General features: G+C 35.8%; 2 protein-coding genes across 2 annotated transcripts; one reads left to right on the top strand and one right to left on the bottom strand.

The window, feature by feature from the left end:
* Positions 1 to 1,074: 1,074 nt before the first annotated feature.
* On the top strand, positions 1,075 to 1,376 carry LOC110103597. Its single transcript, XM_020832384.2, has one exon. The coding sequence runs from the start codon at positions 1,108 to 1,110 to the stop codon at positions 1,255 to 1,257; it is 150 nt and encodes a 49-aa protein (XP_020688043.1). The 5' UTR covers positions 1,075 to 1,107; the 3' UTR covers positions 1,258 to 1,376.
* Positions 1,377 to 10,392: 9,016 nt separating this feature from the next.
* On the bottom strand, positions 10,393 to 11,390 carry LOC110103589. The gene is made up of 2 exons (XM_020832372.2): positions 10,736 to 11,390; positions 10,393 to 10,472 (listed from the first exon to the last, which is right to left on the bottom strand). The coding sequence occupies exons 1-2, from the start codon at positions 11,388 to 11,390 to the stop codon at positions 10,393 to 10,395; spliced, it is 735 nt and encodes a 244-aa protein (XP_020688031.1).
* Positions 11,391 to 23,039: the final 11,649 nt, after the last annotated feature.

Below are 23,039 nucleotides of genomic sequence, written 5' to 3'. Positions count from 1 at the left end.
CGCAACGCTCCACTCTCTCACTTTATCCAAACAAACTATACAATGCCAAAGCATTCGGCATACTGCACTATATAACTATATGGTTGTACGGGGAAAAAAAATTTAAAGCATCCGAACCCAAGCAGGGGGAGGACCATGATCGAGATCAATATATTGATTTAAGATCAGAGGCAACATCAAAACTCGATTGATCAACACAATCAAACTCCACATAGAACTAACAAGAAATACATCATGCAACCAGCCCATGCAAAGGAAGTTCAAATCAAAGTTAAGATCATGTTCACACTAGGTTCAAATAAGGTTAAGATAAGATTCAACTAAGAATTCAATTAACTCTGAATTGAACATAGATCAAATCATACTCAAACATCATCCAAACCTTATTCCAACTTAATTCGAATAAAATTCAGAATTAAATTAATTCAAACCAAATTTATTTGTGGCAGTCCACAGCGAGCACAGTGTGCATATAAAAATTGAATAATTTGACACAAAACATATATTTCAATATATTTTTCTTCTAAAATTTGAAAAAAATTTAAGGCAAAATATGATGTGACACACGAAGTCAAACTGTCCTCCTAGACCCGTCCAGCTCATTAACCCAAATTTGATCAAGAAAAGCCAATGGATCTCCCATCCCAGCTCTTATAATTGCTTAATTACATACATGGACCACCCACGCACAGTACACTCCTTCCACCCACCGGCACACTGTCCACTCCATGCCTTGTCCTGCACGAACACATTTCCATTCTTAAAGTTAACCCTCCCTTTTATTCTAATCCACGCCCATGTTCTTCCCCTCCGCCATTAATCTATTCCTCCGAGCCAGCTGGCCGCTTCTCCTCTCCGCCTTTCCATGCAGTCCTCAACTCCCGATGCTGACTATATTCCTCCTCTACTCCTCGGAAAATTATTAGATCCGGACTCCCCACGAAGAGATACGTCCCGTGTCCAATGAGTGCGGACCTAATAATTTTCCCTTACTCCTCACACATCTACGGTTTTCTTCTATATAAATAGCCTACACCCCTAACAACGCCAACTAAGCAGTGTCATACAGAAGGATATTATCTGCTTACAGGGCCTGCGGCCGCCATCATGGCTAGGGTGAATAAGATTAACGTCGCCGGCCGTGGAGGTTTCACCCGCCGCTGTGCTTCGCTGGTGCGCGAGCAGAGGGCCAGGATCTACATCCTCCGCCGCTGCGCCACCATGCTATTGTGCTGGTACATCCACGGCGATGACTAGCTACCTTCCCATTTCCTTTACCCCTCTCATACAAACATATATAAATATGTAGTATTCCAAGCCGCTCTGCCTCTTCACTTCTTTAGTGGTGGTTTCGCCTCTTTTTGGGCTTGGTTGGCTTGCTTCAAGAAAGCTTCGTATCTGCAGTTCTGCATGGTTGGTCTCTCTGCTTTTTCCCCATTCCGTGAATGGCGGGTGGAATGGGTTTATGGGCTTCAGATGCCCATGTTTTTTGTAACTTTGGAGTAGTGTTTTTGACGGGGGGCTAAAGGCCACCGTGTTGTGTTTTAACTGAGACTGTAATAGCTATGTCATGGCGTAGTTTGATGATCCTGTAATGGAAGTTGTGATCTTTTGGAAGGTTTGTGATGTTATTAAGGGCTCATTTAGTTGTTTTTCTTGTTGCTGTTTGAATTTAGATTAGAAAATTAATAATGAGTTAATTTTCATTTGTTTTGTGTAATTATAAACTGTTAAGTTTGATAGAAATATATTTTTAAGATTCGAGCAAGCTTTAGCTACAGGAATTATTTCATCTGGAGTATTACAGACTTACAGTACAGTAATGGTTTTACCTACCCATTACTATAGAAATATCAAAGAACAGATTTTCAGAATTCACTATAATTAATCTTTTTGCATTTTTAAAAACGACTCGGTTCTTTATTACAAAAATTAACTTTTTTACTAAAAATCTGCTTTAAAAGTAGTAACAAAGCCAATGTCTTAGAGAATTGCATTTCCAAATCTGAAAAATTGTAAGTATTTTTATGTTTAAAAAGAGTCAGGAAAAGGTAATTAATGCAAGATAGAGTAAGCTTAAATAGATGGATCGACTAATTGCTTGATGCATTTTATGAGAAGGTTGCGCCGTTGAGGAGTATTATTATTACGGGTTGGCCTGTAACCTGTTTAGATTCGGGTTAACTTGGATTCGACCTGAATACGACCCGTCGACCCGAATTAACACCTCTAATTTGTATATATGTTTAAGACAATTGCATAAATAACAATATTACAATTTTATTATTTTAAAAATTAATATTTAACTTCCTCTATTTGTAATAATATTAATCAAATCTTGAAGCACACAATAAAACATTTATGTTTATTTTTCATCTTTATCAAATTCTCAATAATTTGACTTTAATACTGATATAGGATCAAACTATATGATTTTCAAATGTGCCATCAAATATTTACATTCGTATAATATTAGTTGAGTTCTGACATGAGTCGGAATACTAGTGAAAAAATGTTGTTTAAGAATATATTGATTGAATTTCTATCAAGATAGGCGTAAAATTTATTTTTGTATTGATGTAATACATATTTTTTATATGCAACACCAACCTCAAAATAAATTTAAAGATTTTGAGGTTCATCCTCATATAAATTGAACCAAAATATTCTTATACATTTTTTTTTTGTTCCAATACTTAAGACATCCATGGGAATTCGATATGGGAACTTTATATGAATGTCTAGCCAATGCCAATTCCTCTGAGTAGAAGGGTAAGAAGATCAATCCATTGACATATCCAACTTCAACTACTACTTCGTTTGAGACTATTTTCTTTCTGTTTCTTAAAGCAGCTTTGTAGTACAAAAATCAAAATTTTTGTACTACAATGTTGTTTTAAGAAACAGTAAGAAAGCTGTCTCAAATGAAGCCTAAATCCAATTTTACCAAGGATACTTTAGTTTTCAACCATGTTTGAGGTCACCAGTCCCATGCTCCTAAAGTCCTAATGCACCCAAGGAGACTTCTTCAATTTATGTGTAAGCTATAGCTGGACATACAACAACTTCATGTCCTATGCCAGACTTCTTTTGTGCCTTGCTATAACAATTTCCAGACATCGGTCCTATGAAACTTCCTTCCCAACTGGTACCTATACAACACCAAATTGATCTATCAAGTAACATCGGAGTCATTATTATCAAAATCTCCATCAATACAATATGAGTGTAAAAGAACACCACATTCCACAAAAAATCATATATGACATGTTCTCCAAGCAACTCATTCAGTACTACCTTAGTCTGTGCACTCTCACAACTTTATTTGTGTTGAAGAATGCTATATAGCCAATCGCACCATAAATAAAATAATAGTAAACTATGTATCATTTCTTAATGTTTTTATAAGAGAATATTGTTATGTGTGGAAACTGATTATATTGATCAATTTGGTTGTTCGTTAGTCTCGGGTCTCAAAGCTTGTCGTATTTGCTAGGGGGTGCGGAGGGTTTACCCCTTGCTTGGGTTCGGGTGCTCTGCACATGATTTTTTTTTTTTTTTCAGTACAACACCCCGATGATATGTTCCTGAGTGCCCTAACGTTGAACAACATAGAGCAAAGTGCAACAACAGCATAAATACGACGCAACAACAGTGCAAGACAGAGGCTTGAGTGTCATAGCGCCCCAAACTGACGCGACAACGCTGCGAGATTAACTGGACGATTTTCTTTCTTGTTTTATGAAGGGTTGAGTCCCTTGAGATTATTTTAGTTGGCTTTCTCTTGTATTTTGATTGTGTAGACATATAAAATTATACATGTGAGAAGAGAATTAAGGATAGAGTGAGAGAGAAGAGAGATTTGTACTTATTTCTCCCAATTTTCATAGTGGGTATCTTGATGTGGTGTGGCTCAATCATTTTTTTTCCCAATTTTATATTTTTCCACGTTAAATCCTTATGTCATTTGTTTTTCGCTACATTTATTTTCTTGCTTGTTTAGTCATTATGGTGATTACTCCTCATCTTCTGCAACAAATATGTCTTATTACTTAGAGAGTGCTGACATATTATCTAAGTTGGGTATGTTTTGTGGGTACCATCAAATTCACTTTTGCCTTGGAGACGAATGTTAAACGTCATTTGAAGTTTGTGCAGGCCTCTATGAATGGAAGCTTTATTTGAGGTATGAATGAGATACTCAAATCCTTCTTGGGGCACCTAATGGTATATTTTGATGATGTTTTAGCATTTAACATTTTTTTTAGCACCTTGAATATCTGATAATCAGTTTTATTTCATGTATATTATGTGAGCAGAAACTATAACTCAATTTGTCCGAGGGTGAATTCACTATCGTGAGCATTAGTTTCTTTAATTTCATCATTAGTTTATTAATTTTGTGTGAAATATGATTGTGTCGATTAATTTAGTTGTACTGTTAACTTAAATGTCAATTCTGCCAGATGTCGGTCCAGCTCGCCGAGGGGGTTGGAGGGGGCAGCACTCCCCTCTGCTTGAGGTTCGGAGGCCTTGCTGGCGAAATGTTTTATCGTACAATAGCGCGGTGCTATATATTCATTAGAGAGCTACATCATCGTAGGATGCAACGCACCAACACTAAACATTAGAGAGCTTGACTTGGAGGCAGAAAGCATAGAGTCGCGATACTTTGGAGTTGGCATTGTGACTCGGGCTAGAGGTACAGAGTGGAGCGCTGCAACGCTCCAAATCCCAGCATGATCACATTGTTGCTATTCGGGTTGAGCAGTTTTTTATCCCTCTTTTTCTTATTTTATTTGAAGGGTTGTGTCTTTTGTTAAATTGTAAAGTGTTCCTTTGTCTATTATGTGTGCAAAATGAAAAGATAAGAAAAGGGAGACAAGGAGAGAGTGAGAGAATAAAGACCTTTACTATTTCTCCCATTTTCATAGTGAATTTCTTCGAGTGATGCAGCTCCGTAGTTCTTTTTCCCAATTTTAAATTTCTTGGTGTTCAGTTTTGTTGGTTTTTTTTTTCCATGGATGTTTCATTATGTGGTTTACTTCCCAACATATCTTAAATCGCATCTAAGTAGACCCAATGGAAGTTGCAGCCATTTAGGATTTGTGTTTTTAAAGAATAAACTCAGCACTCTTAATTAAAACCTTTAAACTCAATCCTTTCTCAATAGAAAAGAAAATAAATGACAATCCTGCCAGATTGATAAATCTATCTAACATTTGATTTATTGACATCTACATATACCACATGCCAGATGATACCTCTGTACAACATAAGGAACTCAAGCCAGAGTTCTTCTGAAGTCAACAAAATAGAATGAAGGGCGACATCAAATGACCAAATGTTTAAATATAATTAGGGGAGTTCATATTTGACACGACCCGAAAATTCGACTTGAACCCGACCCAAATATTCCGGATTAGGGTCAATCCGTTTGTCAAACGGGTGGGATTCGGGTCCAACAAACTGACCCGTTTAAAAAATCAGGTCGGTTTACTAGTTTTCCTTTTGCCGCAATTGGCCATCGACTTACCAAATTAATCATTGAAAAATGAGGGAGGAAGGGACCCTTTTGTGCTCCATCCTTGTAATTCATTTCCTCTACTTTTACTGTGTGATTGTCACATAAATGATTGGCAAACTACATTCCTAGTAAATATCAATTACTTTGGTGCAATCATGGCCTTATTTTAATAGGCATTTCGATTTGTCTCTTTTTAAGCTGCATGTTGGTGTAAGGCTGTCTAGTACATCCTTTAAAGATAACATCAATTGGCTTGAAATTGTTTTCATTGAAGGCCTTGTTTAGCTTGTTTTTGTGAGAGGGTGCCCAAAAGAAATAACTTGGGAAAAAAAATTAGAGCAGCTACAGATCCCAACTTGAAAAAGAACTGAGTTCCTTCCTTCCTAACCATTGATCACTTCGTATATTCTTTATCTATGTGCAGAAAATGGTAAGCACCTGAAATCATGATTGTATTATTTTATGCATCTCATCTACAGGACCTTTTATTAGGTTAGGACACCTGACGTAGCTCTACATCCGGACGCCAATAAAATGTCGCCACATGCTCTTACTCTTTATCGCGCGGCCCGACGACCCGGCCTGGACCGGAACCCGGTATTGCTATGTATTAGCTGATTTGTGCAGACCAAGGTATTGCTAGGTATTGCTCGGTATTGCTTGTTAGCGAGAAATATCATTATGTCAAGGCAAATAACGAGCAATACCCCGGTTTTGCTAGGTATTTCTCGGTATTGGTAGGTATTGCTCGGTATTGGTCTTGAAAGAGTGATATTTCTCGTTATTGCCAAGCAATACCTAGCAATACCGAGCAATACCTAGCAATACCGGGTTCCGGTCCGATTCGGGTCGTTGGGCCGCGCGGCAAAGAGTAAGAGCACGTGATAACATTTTATTGGTATCCAGATGTAGAGCTACGTCAGGTGTCCTGACCTAATAAAAGTTCCATCTACAGGGCTTACATTCCATAAAAATAATATGGAGGAACAAAAATTATGTAAGGAGATCTTGACAAATTTTTGGGTAGGAGGTGAAGATTGTATACCCTAAATAGCTTATGCTTAGCTCGAGTCAATATAACTGACAAAATCATGTTGATCTCACGAGTTAATCAGATCGGACTAAACTAATTAGTGGCAACATGTCCGCCCATTTTATATTTGAAAATTTTTATACATATCTCATATAATTAAAGAAATGTTATTATCATGTTTTCTTTTTATGGTAAAATTTTATTAGGCCATATTATGCAATTTATGTATTTATTTTTTAATGTAATTCTAGTAATTTTGTCTTGTCTCTACCTCAACCTCTGGCAAAGGCACAATCGAGGGCGGAGCTAAGATTTTTTTTCATATAACCCGACCCGGGTATAACCCGCCGGGTCAACCCGAACTCTACCCGTTTTTGATCGAATCTGCGAACCCAAACCCGACCCGTTTTTCAAACGGGTCGGGTCCAACCCGGATTTTCCAGGTCTGATCCGGATCGGATTTTCGTGTCGTGTCAAATATTGACACGCTTAGTTCCACTTTCACTACTAATTTTAGTAGTGTTCAAACCTCTACTTTTGACAACTCCCGCACTTTTTAGTTAATCATTAATTTTGTTATAATAATTTTCTATTAATATATCTCTTCTAGCAACTATATTAACCAATGAAAAAACTCGAACATTATTTTTTGCAACTATAAATAATTCTAATTGGAGTTGATGCGTACACAATCAACATATGTATTTAATCTTGTACGATAATCTTTGAAGCTTCGATTAGAAAATCTAATATTTTTTTATTCATTGTATCTTCATATTTTTATCTAGCAATGTTATGAGCATTATTAATATTGAGAACATAAATCTAAAATCAATTTTTTTTTTCTTCCAATTTTCAAAATCTTTTGTATTGAAATTATCACCACTAACTTAGGCTTCGTTTGGGACAGTTTTTTCATTGTTTTCTAAAACGGAGTCGTTTTAGTACAAAAATAAAAAAATTTGTACTAAAACGGAGTTTTAGAAAGCAGTAAAAAAGCCGTCCCAAACGAAGCCTTAATCTCTAATTTTAGGACTATACAAATAACAAAATAAAAAATAAATTGCATCCTGCTTGGTAATACTATGTTCTAACCAAACTTTATCATCATCAAATCATGTATGAATTATGATTAAATCAACGTAATTTATTTTCATTTTGTGTGTGTGGGAATTAATCATCACACGGTTGTCATGTTCCTTTTTGTAAGTGGTACCTCCAGACACTATCCCTCTCATTTGGATAATAGTCCAATTTTTTTTTTTCCTCAAACCAGGATTTAAGGTAATCTTTCATGGAAATTAAACCAAAAGTCCAGCCATTTTTTTCGCATCCTATTCTCTATATTTCCCTATTTTTGTGTCTTCATGACTATCATTTTCTTCATTCTGTCGTACGCTGCTTTATTTTGGTATATGGCTAGAAAACAACACATAACTTGTAAATATATACAAAGTTTACATGAATGGTAGTAGTTGTAAATGTTCTATCATTATTTTTAACTAACTATATATCATAACGAATTTTATTTTTTGTCATTGAACTCATATATCTGAATATCAAACATCAACATATAAATTTGAAATTTTCCTGTATTTTATAGGGAGAAGATGAAGATGAAGAGGTCGAGATTTCTTTGCCTATATATTAAACAAAATTAAAAATATATTAAACCAAAAATAGCTAATGACAAAACATAAAAAGAAATAAAAAATAAGAACTATTTTTGAAGGCTCAGTAATTGGCCGAGGCTCCTAGCTTCCCCGAAGCCAAGCACAGACCCTCCAATTTGGTGAAGAAATGCGCGAAGAAATCAAGCCAGCCTACCAGCCAAACCAACTGAGCAAGAGACCAACACCAAAGGTTGCCATGAGCTATGACAATGAAGAAACGAGCCCCAAGCACATCATACCAGCACATCCACGACCAACAAAAAACTTAAACAAATCACCAAAAAAATCAACCAGAGAGTGAAGAAGGCAACAAATATGTTTTTTTTTTCCCCTTGAAACTGTGATTTCTCTAGCCTCTTTTATTCTAAACAATTGTTTTCATATCATGTTGATTTTTCTGTTCTTTGTTTGCTAATATCATCGATGTCTACTAAGCCAATTTCATGTGTAGTTCTAAACAGTTGTTTTCGATTAACATTTTGACTTCGTTTGGGGCGGTTTTTTGTTTTTTTTTGGCTTCTTAAAAAAGCTTTTCTTTACTAGAAAATCGTTTAAGAAGCAGAAAGAAAACTATCCCAAACGAAGCTTTTATTGTTGATAATGTTAGATCTTCTAGCCTTGTAATACAAGAGTAGTGCAGGTAAACAATTGGAACATATTTAAAGCTAACATTGGTGGTTACAGATTTATCTTTGCTGATATTATCCCATAGCATGCATACTTTTTCTTACATGTAGATGTAGCAAGAATTTTGCTGCTTCATGCTAGCAAAAAATGAGTTTTTACTTTTTTTTTTTTTCTAATTTTAATGTAATGCAATACATTGAGAAAATTTAATTTTTATCTTTCATCTTAATTTTCAGATTCGTAACATATTAATTTGTACGAAAGACGGAAGGGTCGAAAAATATGAAATATTAGAAAGACAAGAAATGAATAGTTGTATCTTTTGTTGAGTTTTTATTTTTGTTATATTATGAAACTTCTTAATGGGTTGTATAATTATAATTATTTTTTTTAATGATGTGATGATATTTAATTAATTTGGTTTAGCATTGATATACACATGCTCTATTTTGATATTAATCAAATTTTTATTGTGCTTAACTGCACAAAAATTGTATTTGATATTGATCAAAATTTTAAAGGAAAATTTTAAGGAAGATGATTGCTTACTTTATATTGATTTCTTCTGCAGCTTAAAATTTTCTTAAAGAAATAAAAAGTTAAAGTTGTGTACATTTTATGACTAGTTAAGTTATTTATCATAATTGAAAATAAATTTTAATTAAGTGTTAGAAATAAAAATTATAAAAAATGAAAGTTTTCGTTTACAATTAAAGAATCAAGCCAAATAAATGACTCGTGCTCGCGCTTTCCAAATGAACTCGAGCTTGATATTTTCTAAACGAGTCAAGCTTGAGTCCATTAACCGAGCTCGATTCGTGCTCGAGCTAGAGTTCAAGCTAATTAAAGGTTAAACGAGTCTGATTTGATAAGACAGATACCCGACTTATATATTTATATTCCTGATGAGATCTGTGTATTGCCCACAGATAAATTTGAAGTCAGCCATGATCAAAATTGAAATGCAGTTCTTCAATACAATACCACATTTATATAATAACATTATCCTGTACAATCAGTAAGCATTCAAATAGAAATTCATGCACATACTTTTTCTTACAATAAGACTGCATTGCTTTATATTTCAGAACAAATAGCTTCCAATTGTGCTCAAATATCTTAACCTTCTGATGCAAAACCTGACGAGAGCTTAAATTTGGAGAGATTGCTATGACATATAGGAGCGCTGATTTACATTTATCCGCAATCATCTCCTATTAGTAGATCTCTCTTTTGCCAACCAAGCGCACAATTGCATGAATGCGAGAGACTGCGTGAAGAAAAAGTTCTTCACCTTTTTCCGCTCTGTCATCTTTGATTCGAAGAGAACGACGACGACAAAGCTGAAGGGATAAATAAAGCCAGAGAAAGCACAACGGGAAGACACACAAGACAAACATCAAGGACAAACAGACAAAAGAAAAGAAGAAATATAAAAAGGAAATAGGGAGATCGACAAATACGGGAATAAGCAATTAGGAAAGTTTTTTTTTTTTCCTTAGATTTTTATTATCAAGTCGCGGGTGCACCAACTAGCGCATGTGCTTCACAGAGCAAGCCACGATTTGTGCCCATTGCCTGATCCTTGCCTTCACGCGTTCCGGGCTGTCCCCTGTGAACCCATGTAATTAGTAAACAAATCAAAGAAAAAATGCAGATTAACTTCAAATAAATTAGATTAATTTAGATTTATTTGGAACAATTTTATTACTTTAGTGACAAAAAATGGTTAAAAAAAACTTTTAATAAAGTTATTTGTTTTTAATGTTATTGCTCATTTGATTCACTGTGAATTCTGTATTTAAAATGAAATCAAAATATTCTGATAAAAAATTTTTCGTATAACGAGAGTGACATTTCAAACTCCCTACTTACCCGGTTTCATGACCCTCCAAGTATCATCATCAGAACTTATAGGGCGTCCCTGCTGATCCAGTTGCGGCTGCGCATGCGGAGTTCTCGGGCTGGGTGTCCCGTTAAGCGTTGCCGACGATGAAGTCGCCGTGGTTGTCGTCGGCGTCGATGCGGGACTCGGTGTCTGGCTCAGCTTCGGGTCAGACAGCTGCCTATTAATAGCAAAGTACAGTTTCAGCGCCGGCAGCGTCTTGCACAATTCCTTCCCTCCGTTCTCCTCACTGAAGCCAAAGCCGAGATCTAAGGAGCCCTTCAACTCATCCAAGTCCTCATCCGTCAAGCTCCTGACCCTCTCCCTCCTCTCCTTCACTGTCACCTCCTTCCCATCCTCGTCTCTCTCACTCTCCTCCACCAATTCATCGCTGAGACTCCGCAAATACATCAGCCTCTTTTTCCTCTCCCATTTCTCCTCCCTCATCATATCTCTCATCGAAAGCTGCTTTGACAGAACCTTCTTTTCCACTCTTCTGGCCAACGTTGAAGGCGTAGGGAGGTTCGTCATGACTTTCTCATCCTCTGTTTCACTTTCAGAGGAGGAATGCGGCGGCGACGGGTGTTGCAGCAATAGTTTATGCTGTTCCATCCCCCTGTTCATGGTTCTTCTATTGCTCAGCATCGCCGAGCCGGCGGTAGCCAGAATGGCCGCCTCGCTGCGATGAGAGAGTGGCGGTGAAGGAATAAGGAAATGCAAGATAAATGGTAGGGGTTAGAAAAAGGAGGAAAGAGTCGGTATAAAGGGCGGTTGCAACGGTCACGGAGAAGAGAGCTGCCGATCGCTAGATTGCGAGGCAATAGCTAAAAATAGTAGAGGAGTAGAGGCCGTCGGCGAGGCCATCGGCCAATTGGCTAAACATGGCGGAAAGAGGAGGCGGAGACGGAACACAGTTGGTTGTAGTTGCGCTCGATCTCTAATTTTTTTAGCTTTTTTTGGAGAAAAAATTGTGCCAGATATCAAACCAAAATTTTTAAAATCATTAAATTTATTTTAAAATAAATAAAATACATATTATTTATCTATTATATTTATCTAAAAATAATCTTTGATTTAAACGAGAATTTTACTTTTAATAGGACACAATGAAAAAAAAAAAGATTAATGTAGCTGATCTCATGTAGTAAGATAAAAACTTGATGTTGTTATTGTTGATGTTGTATTCATCCAAAAATAAATATTAAAATTTTAAAATATAAATTGATCATTTTTTTATCTAGGATATTCTAATAATTTTTTTTATTATTTGTTTCATCTGTTTAAATATGGTATTTAAAAAAATATTCAAAAATTGCTGATAAAAATAATCATGATATTTAAAACATCTATATTAACTTTAGTTTATTATTATGAAAATTTTAATTAAAATATCCTGGCATTAGTTTTTTTCTATTATTTAATATATAGATGCATTAGGGCTATATTGTCTAACTTTTTTTTATAAACTTTTATTTATTTTTTTGGCTCATTAGTTTCTATGTTATCTGGCTGATTTAAATAAGGTTTTTTTTTTTTAATTGAATTCACGAATCTAAGTAATCTAACATGGATATGAGCCAACTCAATTATATTTGATTGGTTAAAAAAATATTTTTATATATCTAATATACTCATAAAATTAAGAATTATAAATATTTTGGAATATATGATCAAAATTTTTTTATTTGCATATTGTAGTGTGCGCTCTGACAAATAATTATTAACCTACTTATATAATTATATTGATTAAATTTATTTTTATTTATAAACAATGATGAGCTACTCGTTCAAATATTTTCATCAGCTAAATTTTTTATTTTGACCTATAAAAGCATAGTTAGACCATTGAGTTTTTGTGATAATTCGCTACAATTAGGGGTTGAATCAGGAAGAGTTTAGGATGGGCAATTGCCCGGGCTGAAATCTTTTTTTTGGAAAGTAGATAATTTAATTATTTTGTCCATCTTCAATAAATACAGTTGTCAAAATTTCAATAATTTTTTTTTATTATATATATAAGAGTATATATTTCATAATCCTATTTTCCCAGCACAAAAAAGAGTCCGGTTTTCTCTTTACAATGCAAGCATTCATATGAAGGATTTGATATGACTAACATTCATGTTTGACTTCTTCCTCTAATTTTGCCATCAAGCCGACTAAAAATTCCAAATAAGAATCCAACTATGTTCTCTAAAAGAATTATATTGGGCATATTTATATTTAAAAAAGTGTAATTACATCGTTACATAAAATATTTTTTTTAGACATTTGAGCCAATAAGATTTCGTTTGGAAACACTTTTTTACTGCTTTCCAAATTACTTTTTTAGTATAAAAATTTTTTAAAATAGAATTTTTGGTACTAGAACGCATTAAGAAAGCCGCCCCAAACAAAGTCTAATATATATATATAGCGTCATAGAGTATTCGTGGCGGTAGAGAAATAAAAAGTTTAGCGTTTTAGCATTATACAAAATATCCGGCATGCAATCACATAAGAGAGTGTGTGTAGCATTTATGAGACACCAATATTTTTATGTGAAAAACCCCTGAAAAGGGAGAAAAAATCACGGGGCCTAGCTCAGTTTGAATGAATACATTATTATTTGCAATCGATTACAAATGAAACACTTCCTTAGGGGGAAGGCCTTAGCTAGATGTACATTATATGAAGTACATAATGTGAATACAAAGAGTCAATGTTGATGTGTTTGTTTGGTTGGAAGGACCGTAGTTGATGGGTGACGTAAGTCGGAAGGACCGTATTCGGCGGGCGAAGGAGGTCGGAAACCGCTGTCTGACGACAGATGTCATAAAGACTATAGTCAGTGGGCGACGTAAGTCAAAAGGACCGTAGTCGGTGGGCAACGGAGGTTGAAAGGACTACAGTCGGTGAGCAACATAAGTCAGAAGGATCGTAGTCGGCAGGTGATGGTGGTCGAAAGGACTGTAGTCGATGGGCAACGTAAGTCAGAAGGATTGTAGCTGGTGGGCAACGGAGGTCTGAAGGAATGTAGTCGGTGGGCGACGTAAGTCAAAGAAATCGTAGTCAGCGGACGACGAAGGTTGGAAGGACCGTTGTCTGACAACGGAGGTCAAAAGGATGGCATCGGATAGAAGTCCAGCAATAAACATAAATCCAACATCAGATAGATGTCCGGTGAAAATCCGACAACGGGCGGAAGTCTGCAGTCGGGTAGAAATCTGGCGACGAGTGGATGTGACTTAGAGATCGGGCGAAACTCTGGCATCAATTGAAAGTTCAGCGGTGGTCGACGAGGTGCTTCTTCCTTCTTCCTTCCTTCTCTTCTTCCTTCTTGCTTGGGTCTCCTCTTAAGAGAAATGATGAGCTATTTATAATTTTCTGAGAGTAGCATGACTCGTAAATAGGAGAAGGATCAAGAGTAAATGTGGAGTGGTTTGGATGGATGGCTGATATTGAATCCCTTGATTGTGGACCATTTGTCAGATATTTAAAGGTCTTAATGATATTGAAATTCGGCGATCTTGTGCTCGTTGGATTCGTCTCGTCAATCTGCTCGATTCGACTATAAGCATGCATGTTTGAAATCCATTTGTTAATCCAAATTGTGGTTTGAACCTTCCAAATGTGCTTCGAGTCTTCGATTTGGACCAATTTGTGCTCTGATCGAGTTGAATTTGGTGTCGTTGGGTTCGTATTAATTTCCATGACGCTAAGTTTGACTATAAGTTTGCTTAAATCGGAGTTCGGATGGTCCCAGATTTAACTTTTGAAATTTCCAACTTGATTTTTGCCTCGAGATTCATGTCCGATCAAGATATATATTTTGTGTATGTAATATGTGTATGAATCTATCTAAATTTATCTAATTGTCCAAAAATAATAATAATAATAATTTTTTTTTTATAGATTTGTACTGCATTACTCCATAATATTCCTACTTTAATTAGATGCAACTCTTTTTTTTTTGGGAGAATTTGGGGACTCAGCCCTTCTATTAATAAAGAGAAATTACAAGAAAAAGAGGCCTATCCCAAAAAAAGGAAGGAGGCCAAAACAAAAATATAATAACTGTAAAAGAAAAACCTATACCACCAATAACAATAAACCAATGAAATCAACAAAAAGTGGTATACAAAATTTGATCAGGACTCAGGCATTTGCTGCAGCGACAAAAACGAGGGACTCGGTCATCGCATTGATCCAAAAAAATACCCCTGGTTGCCATAAAGACCCTCCAAGGGGAAGGGCTGCAGCGGTCATCATCGTCCTGCAAAATTGTCTGAAATAACCAAAAACCTTTGTAGCTTGAACACCGAGAGGGCCACCATAGAATAGCCCACCAGCAGTTGTACTCATCAGAATTCAACCAGAACCATAAGCAGCACCAACAACCAATAAAATTGAAACAGTTCCAGATAATAACACCAGCCGAATGCCAACCGCAGGGGGTAGCACAAAAACACCAATTACCCCAATAGATGCAGTAAATTGCTACCATTTTTCCATCTCCCCAATTTAGCCTGAACAGCATATTTAATCTTTCTAACCACAGTAGTGTGACAATCAATTTTATTGCCAAAAAATCTGTCATTACGAGCCCGCCAAATATAGTAAATAGCAGTATTTACTAACATGCAGTAGAAGTTCAGAAATTCAGACGAGTCCGCAATGTCGTCCAGAAAATGAAACACTTGGTATATGTTCAGACGAAGAAGTAAAGAATGCGCTTGGGGAATTAATGCACAGAGAATCTTAAAAGATAAGTCACACTCAAAAAACAGATGAGAATGAGATTCATTACTCACCAAGCAGAAGGTACAAAGTGGATTAACAGTAATACCACGCCTAATCAAAATGTTTGCCGTTTTAAGCCCATTCTTAACAGCCAGCCAACCAAAAGCTGAATATCTGATAACCGAATGCTTATGCCAAACAAAATGATACCAATCCAGCACCGGGTAATGCATATAAAATTCTTTCCCAAAAATTTTGTTGGTAACCTTCTCAGAATATGACCAAAGGCAACCAGTAACAGCATCACGGATTGGAACAGAATTTATGATAGTCGTTAAAGCATAGGGCCAGTTATTAGGCAAATTCCAGCTACCATTCTAAAGAATGGCAGACACGGAATTTTTGTTGAGGTTGTCCAGCCAGCTCCCGCCAAAAATAGCAACATCCAACTCAGAGATGGATTTAGCATGACACCAGGGGTCCCAAAAGAGGGAATGGTGACAGTCAGGCAAAATCCTAAAATTTAGACAGTGTTTAATTTGAGCAGCTATTACAGAAATTTTGGTCCAGAACACAGAACAGCCCTTGTTATGAGGGAACCAGAGAGAGGTGTAAAGGTTACGCCAGCAACAGAATAGCAGATTGCTATCATTAATGAACCTCCAGATGATAGAGCAAGAAAAAGTAAAATTTAATGCATCTAAAGAGGGTAGACCAAGCCCTCCATTAATTTTCGGAATGCAGGTGTCTTTCCAGGCAATCAGACGAAGCTTTTTAACTGCAATGTCACGAGAATAAAGGAACCGAGAGCAAATTCTATCCAAAGATTTGAAACATTTCTTTGGTAAAATAGAGCCTCTAATCCAGTAGGCGATAGTATTAAAAATGGTGTATCTTAAAAACTGGATCCTACCCCCAAAGGAGAGAGCTTTAGCCTTCCACCCATCTAAAGCTTTTGTGATTTTTAAGATAAGAGGCTGGAAATCAGCAAAGGTGAGCTTCTTGTGATGAATAGGAAGGCCTAAGTATTTAATGGGCCTAGAGGTTTGCTGCATGTTGAGAATGTCACAAATATCCTCACAAATAGCCTTCCTCTAAGACTTCTCCATCTCTCTCGGCTTTTAAACAAACTAGCCTTCCTATTAACAATAAATTTGATCTTTTAACTGATCAGCAGGATCAGACTGTCATCCCCACCTCTTCTACCACTGACCCTCTACCTACTTCTCTTTCTAAGACCTCTCCTATTGTCCAACCACCTTCTAAGGTTCTAAACACTTCCTCCTTTCCTTCCACCTCCCAACTTTCCTCTGAGAACAGTCCTTCCCAGAATTCCAACTTCAGCAATGACTCAGCCAATGAAATCTATAGCCCAAAAAACACTCGGAGATGCAACTCAAAAGTGGACAAAAGTTACGAGAGTACAACGTCAACACTCACGTGGGATTGCAAAATTCTGTGTTATAGGGATTGGCGGCGTCAAGCTCTATTTTTCTAGAAATTATTGTGTACGCAATCGGAACGCAGAGTAAGGTTCTGATGTTGCGTATTTACTGCTTATTTTACTGCGTATTTTTTAATACATAATTTTTTTTACGTATTTTTTGATACATATTTTCTGGATTGGCCGACCTCATATAAAAAGCAAAGTCATATTGTGGTGATCTTCTTTTTTTTTTTCCCGAAAAATGAAGACCTTGGCTTTATTAAATATTTATAGAATAAAAGAGAGTATAGTGAAAAACAAGTAAAAAAAAAACTATGAAAGGCATCTTCACAAAAAGAAGAAGATCTATCACAAAAGAAAAAAGTGACAAAAGGCAAAAACGTGTCAAAGGATTCAGAACTGCGACTAAAGGTGTAGAATCAATTAGAGCACCTATAAGTATTTCAAAGAGCCCCATCATTCAAAACAAGCACATAAAATTCTTTGACATTCAACGTTAATTGTTAAGAAGTTGGAAGCTTTAACCTAAGAGTAAGTTTGATGAATCATAATATAACTGCAAAATAGTTCAAGCATCATAAAAATTCACATCTAGATTTAATTATGTAGCCATTATTTTAGAAAATCATACGTGAAAGAATTTAAGATGGCAGTCACTAATATTAAAAAATTAAAATAAAATATTCACAAGGTAGTTAAGGAAATGAAACTCCAAACTTGATAAAATCTAAATTAAAATCTAAATTTTTAAACGAGCTACATATATAATAGTCTTATTTGAACCCTTCTATGCATGTCACCTTCCACTATAAAAAAAATAAATTATTATTTATGGATCATTGTGATGAAATTTTGCCATAATAATGAATGGCAAAATAATGATGAAAATTATGTCATTCATATTACAAGCAACAAATTTATAGAAATTTTGTTGTAAAGCTTAACAACAAAAGTTTTATGATTTATCAATTGATGTAACCAAATTAGGACATAGGATGTCCCGATCCACTAATATGTTCTACGTACCTTATTACATCACTCGATCTGTCTGATCTGCCCCACTCTCTCTCCCTCAGTACTTCATTACTTTATCATCATGCTTCATCTAACATGCTTGTCATCGTTATTCCTCCCTCACTTTGTTACCTTATCATTGCTTTGCTTTCCTTGCTCTGTTTGACCCCTACTGATGCTCTCCCTCTCTCGCTCCATTACGTTGTTGTTGTGCTCCAACTGACCAGCTCGCCGCCTCACTCCATCCCAAGCTCCCTCGCTTTGCTCGACTTGTTATTGCTCTTCCCCATCATTCCCTCATACCATTTGATTCATCACCAGTTTGCCTCACTCCTTATGTCTTTTATGTCTTAGCCCACCTTGTGCCTCATCAATCTTCATTGTTCATACTATATCGTTGATACATCCTTAAAAAGTTATCTTGATCGGGCACGAATCTCAAGAAAAAATCAAGTTGGGAACTTCCAAAATTAAACATGTCTTAGAACGACAACAAAAAATACAAATAGTTATAAATTTTTTGGCATTATTTGCTGTAGAGAAAAAATTGGACAAATTATGGAGGAATTTTAAAAAGGAACTTGATTAGCGCTTAAATTAGAAGAAGGATCGTAAAAGCAAAAAATAAAAAAAAAATAAATAAATAGGATCATACACGTAATTCAAGAGCAATTATTACGTCCGGTCAACCGAACGCGTTCAGAGGCCAATAACCATGCGCCACATCATCAAAAACTTGGTATTTGACACTCCGTATTGCTAGGCATACATTCGGACCGTTCGGTTTTTGACGGGACGTAATAACTTCTCGTAATTCAAAATTGCATTTTAAGACAAAACATAAAAAAATTGCATTTTCTCATTTTTCTACAGAAAACGCAATTTTTTATTGCATTTTTCATTAAAACACGATTTTTTATTGCGTTAAACGACATTTTTTTTAATACTGTTTTAAGGGGATAGAGGGACGGGAGAGATAGAAAGGAGGAGACGGAGAGAGGGAAATTAAGCATTTAATTTAAATACTTTAAAATTATATTTTAAATATTTAATCAAATTTTATTTAATTTTAAAAATTCTAAGTAACCTTTGAATTATATTTTAATAAAGTTAATTTCAAATATTAAAAAAAATTAACATAATTTATATTGAATATACTTTAAAATATTATTAAAAATTGATATATTTAATTTAATATTTAATCTTTCTCTCCCGTTCCTCTCTCCCCCTTAAAATAGTACTAAATAAAAAAAATCGTTTGCAGATAAAACGTAATAAAAAATCGACTTTGAATGAAAAATGCAATAAAAAGCTGCATTTTCTGTAGAAAAATGAGAAAATGCAATTTTTTTTTGTATTTTGTCTTAAAACATAATTTTGAATTAGGTGTATGATTCTTTTTAGGAGGATTTACATACATACCCCTTTATTTCATGCGATTTACAAATCTAACTTCAAAAACTTTAATTTACATGCTCATTATTTATAAAACAAATATGAGTGCATGTAATGAAATATTAAAGTTATAAGATGGTATGAGTGGTAAAAATATATGAGTGATATATTTGATATTAAAATTTTATATAAGTGATAGGAATATAATATTAAAATTTTAGATGTTAGACCTGTAAATAGCATGAAATAAAGTGATATGTATATAAATCCCTCTTCTTTTTAAATTTTTTTCTAATTTAAGTGCAAGTCCTAATATTCATTCTATAAAGCCCTTCGCAATTGTCAACATGAAGGTAAGCTCGTTCAAATCGAGGTTGGTCCTAGTTTGTTAAAAAATATATACCCCACTTTTTCAGTTATTTTTTAATATCTAACATTTCACAATATTTATATTATATGTCTGCCACCCCATATGCACTTTATATTCAATATATCATCCTTTATTTTCATTTTTATCATTCATACATCCTATAAAATTTAAATTTCTTACATGCACTCATATTGTTGCTTTTAGGTGATTAGACATATAATATTTAATCTTTCAGATGTTAGATATGTTATTCCATGAAATAAAGTGGTTACATATGCTGCGTCCTGGAATATTTCACGGCCGGCAGAGAATATATTAGTTTAATGTCCTAACTGTTGTATGAACGAATCGATCAACAAACGATGAAGAGCAAGGTTGTGAAGAAACTGGACAGGACAACGAACCGGTAGAGAGGGTTGAACGGATGACGTAATAAATACAAATTTTAGATGATATAAAATCATATAAGATTAACTTAGCACTATTACTAATATCTTATATAATTTTATAATTTAATGCATGAATTCAATCTTTAAATGTTAATATTACAATTTAAACAAAATTAACTTACAAATGAATTAATAAGTTTAATATAAATTATCCTTAATTTATGTTATATATTTATATATAATTTATATTTAAAATTGTTATATTTTTAATTCATATTATATTTACATTTATAAATTATTGAGGTTAAATTAAATCATTTATTATAAATAATAAATAAATTAATTAATATTTATGTATAATAAAAAACAAATGATGAATATAATTTATTTAATATTAATTATTAAAATAAAAATATTATTTCATGATTTTCATCATAAAATTATTTAAAATATTTATTTTAAAATGGAATAGTGTATGTTTTAAAATTTAAAAGTTAAGAAGAGAAAGCACATAGGAGCTTTAGATTTTTTAGTCCGGCACATCAATTGAGAGGACTTTTCCTTGGTGAAGCTTTTACTATATATTGCTTTGGAGCTAGAAACGGTGTGGTACATCATGTACAAGAGATAAAACTTATGAAATGCTTAGTTTGGAAATTTTTAATTGAATAAGCATTTCAAATTTGCAATAAATTATAAATATTTTTTAATATTTAAATAAAGTTATTGTAAAATTTAAATATTAAAAAATACAAATCTTGAACCGGCCGGTTCAAGTGAACCGTGACCGGTTCGCTGGCGGTTTTGGACAAAACCGGCCAGTTTGAAGCTAAGCCGGTTTTCAGGTTGAACCGAACCGGCCTTTAGACCGGTTCACGGTTGAACCGGTCGGACCGTCTGGTTTTTAAAGCATTGGATAAGAGAGAGGGTATATCATTCATAAGAGACACCAAAGTTTTTACGTGGAAACCCTTGAATAGGGGAAAAAACCACGGGGCCTGGCCCAATATGAATGAATCCACTAGTATTTGCAGTCGATTACAAATGAGGCCCTTCCGTAGGAGAAGGCCTTGGCATGATGTCACAAACATGCATCATATAGAGCACATTACATGGTGGGAGTTACATAGACATGTTTGTTTGGTCGGCAGGACCATAGTCGATGGGATATAGGTTGGAAAAACCATAGTTGGAAAAAGACTAGGGTCTGAAAGACCATTGTTCGGCGATGTAGGTCGGAAGGACCGTAATATGCAGGAGATTGAGGTCAAAAAGATCATTGTAGTAGGGCGGTACTCTGGTAGAACTCTGGGCATCATGTGGTGTCCTGATAGAAGTTCGAGCCTCAAGTGATGGTCTGACAGAAGTCTGGGCCTCTGGTGGTTGTCTGGAAAAAGTTCGGGCGTCAGATGGTGGTCCGATGGAAGTCCGGGCCTTACATGGTGGTCTGGTAGAAGTTCGGGCCTCTTAGGTGGTGGTCCGGCGGATGTCCGGGCCTCAGGTGGTGGTCTGACGGAGCAACGACGTCAGGCAGTGGTCTGGCAGAAGTTTGGGCCTTAGGTGGTCGCCTAGTGGAGCACAGAGCCTCAAGTGGTGGACTGGTGGAGCACATGGCCTCAAGTGGTGGTCTGCGGAGCAACGACGTCAGGCGGTGGGCCGGCGGAGGTGAGGGCCTAGAGTGGTGGTCCGGCGAAGCAACGACGTCAGGCGGTGGTCCAACGGAGGTGAGGGCCTCAAGTGGTGGTCCGGCAAAGGTGAGAGCCTCAAGTGGTGGTCCAGCTAAGGCGAGGGCCTCAAGTAGTGATCCGGCGAAGGTGATGGCCTCAAGTGGTGGTCATGCGAAGCTCTGGTGGTGGTCGAGGAGGAGCTTCTTCCATCTCTTCCTTATCTTCTTCTTGCTTTGATCCCCTCTCAAAAGAAATGAGGGGTCTGTTTATAAATTTCTGGAGTGGCATGACCCGTAAATAAGTAAGAGATCAAGGGCAAATGGAGAGTGGTTGGATGGACGGACAATGTTGAATCCCTTGATCGTGGGCTATTTGATGGACATTTGAATGTCTTAGTGATGTTGGAATTCAGTGATCTTGAGCTTGTTGGATTCGTCTCGTAGAGCCGCTCGATTCGACTATAAGAACGTCATGTTTGGAAACTGTTTGGTAACCCAAATTGTGGTTCGAACCTTCCAACAGCGCTTCAGGTCCTTGAATTGGACTCATTTGGGCTCAGATTGAGCCGAATTTGGTGTCGTTGGGTTCATATTTTTGAGTCGTTCGATTCAACTATAGGTTTGCTAAAATCGGAGTTCGGATGGTCCCAATTTTAATTTTGGAAGTTTCCAACTTGATTTTGTATCAAGATTCGTGCTCGATCAAGATAATTTTTTGATGACGTATCACATATATGCCCACGTCAAATTGCCATGGACGCCCCAAAATGATATGACATACATCCATATCTATTACGTCACACATAACTTCACTTGCATAGTGTTTGCCAATAGAGAATGAAACTCTGCACATGTCTGTAACTGACATTTCCATTTCTTTTTTCACCCAATTGATTTTGTATGGATTGGAACTCTTCGTTGTTTTGAGCTGGAGTGTTTGAACAATTGCCTTTGAAATCACATTCTTTGTACACCCGCTATCAATCAGGAGGTTACAAACCTTACCGTTAATAGTGCACTTGGCCTTGAAGAGTGCATTCCTCTGTGAGTTACTTGGTTGTCTAGGGGCTAATAGGAGCTTTTGCAACACGCACACGAGGGGATCACCGTTATCTCCTTCCACTTCTTCGATCGGATCTTCATGCATGTCTTCTGTCTCTTCCACCCCATCTTCATTTTTCATTTCCAACAGCTGCAGCTGGCCCCTAGATGGGCATTCGTTTGATTTATGCCCTTGTTGGAAGCACCTAAAGCATTTGATTGTGGAAGGTTTGACGTAAGGATTGTCTTT

The sequence above is a fragment of the Dendrobium catenatum genome, unplaced genomic scaffold (assembly GCF_001605985.2).
Source record: "Dendrobium catenatum unplaced genomic scaffold, ASM160598v2 original_scaffold_254917, whole genome shotgun sequence".
Taxonomy (NCBI): domain Eukaryota; kingdom Viridiplantae; phylum Streptophyta; class Magnoliopsida; order Asparagales; family Orchidaceae; genus Dendrobium; species Dendrobium catenatum.
This window is presented reverse-complemented; position numbering and strand designations above follow the sequence as displayed.

Excerpts from the sequence above, each read along its gene's own strand:
- LOC110103597 (XM_020832384.2), top strand. The coding sequence starts at position 1,108 with ATGGCTAGGGTGAATAAGATTAACGTCGCCGGCCGTGGAGGTTTCACC.
- LOC110103589 (XM_020832372.2), bottom strand. The coding sequence starts at position 11,390 with ATGCTGAGCAATAGAAGAACCATGAACAGGGGGATGGAACAGCATAAA. Across the intron at positions 10,473-10,735 it reads TTGGAGGGTCATGAAACCGG|GGGACAGCCCGGAACGCGTG; the intron begins GTAAGTAGGGAG and ends ATGGGTTCACAG.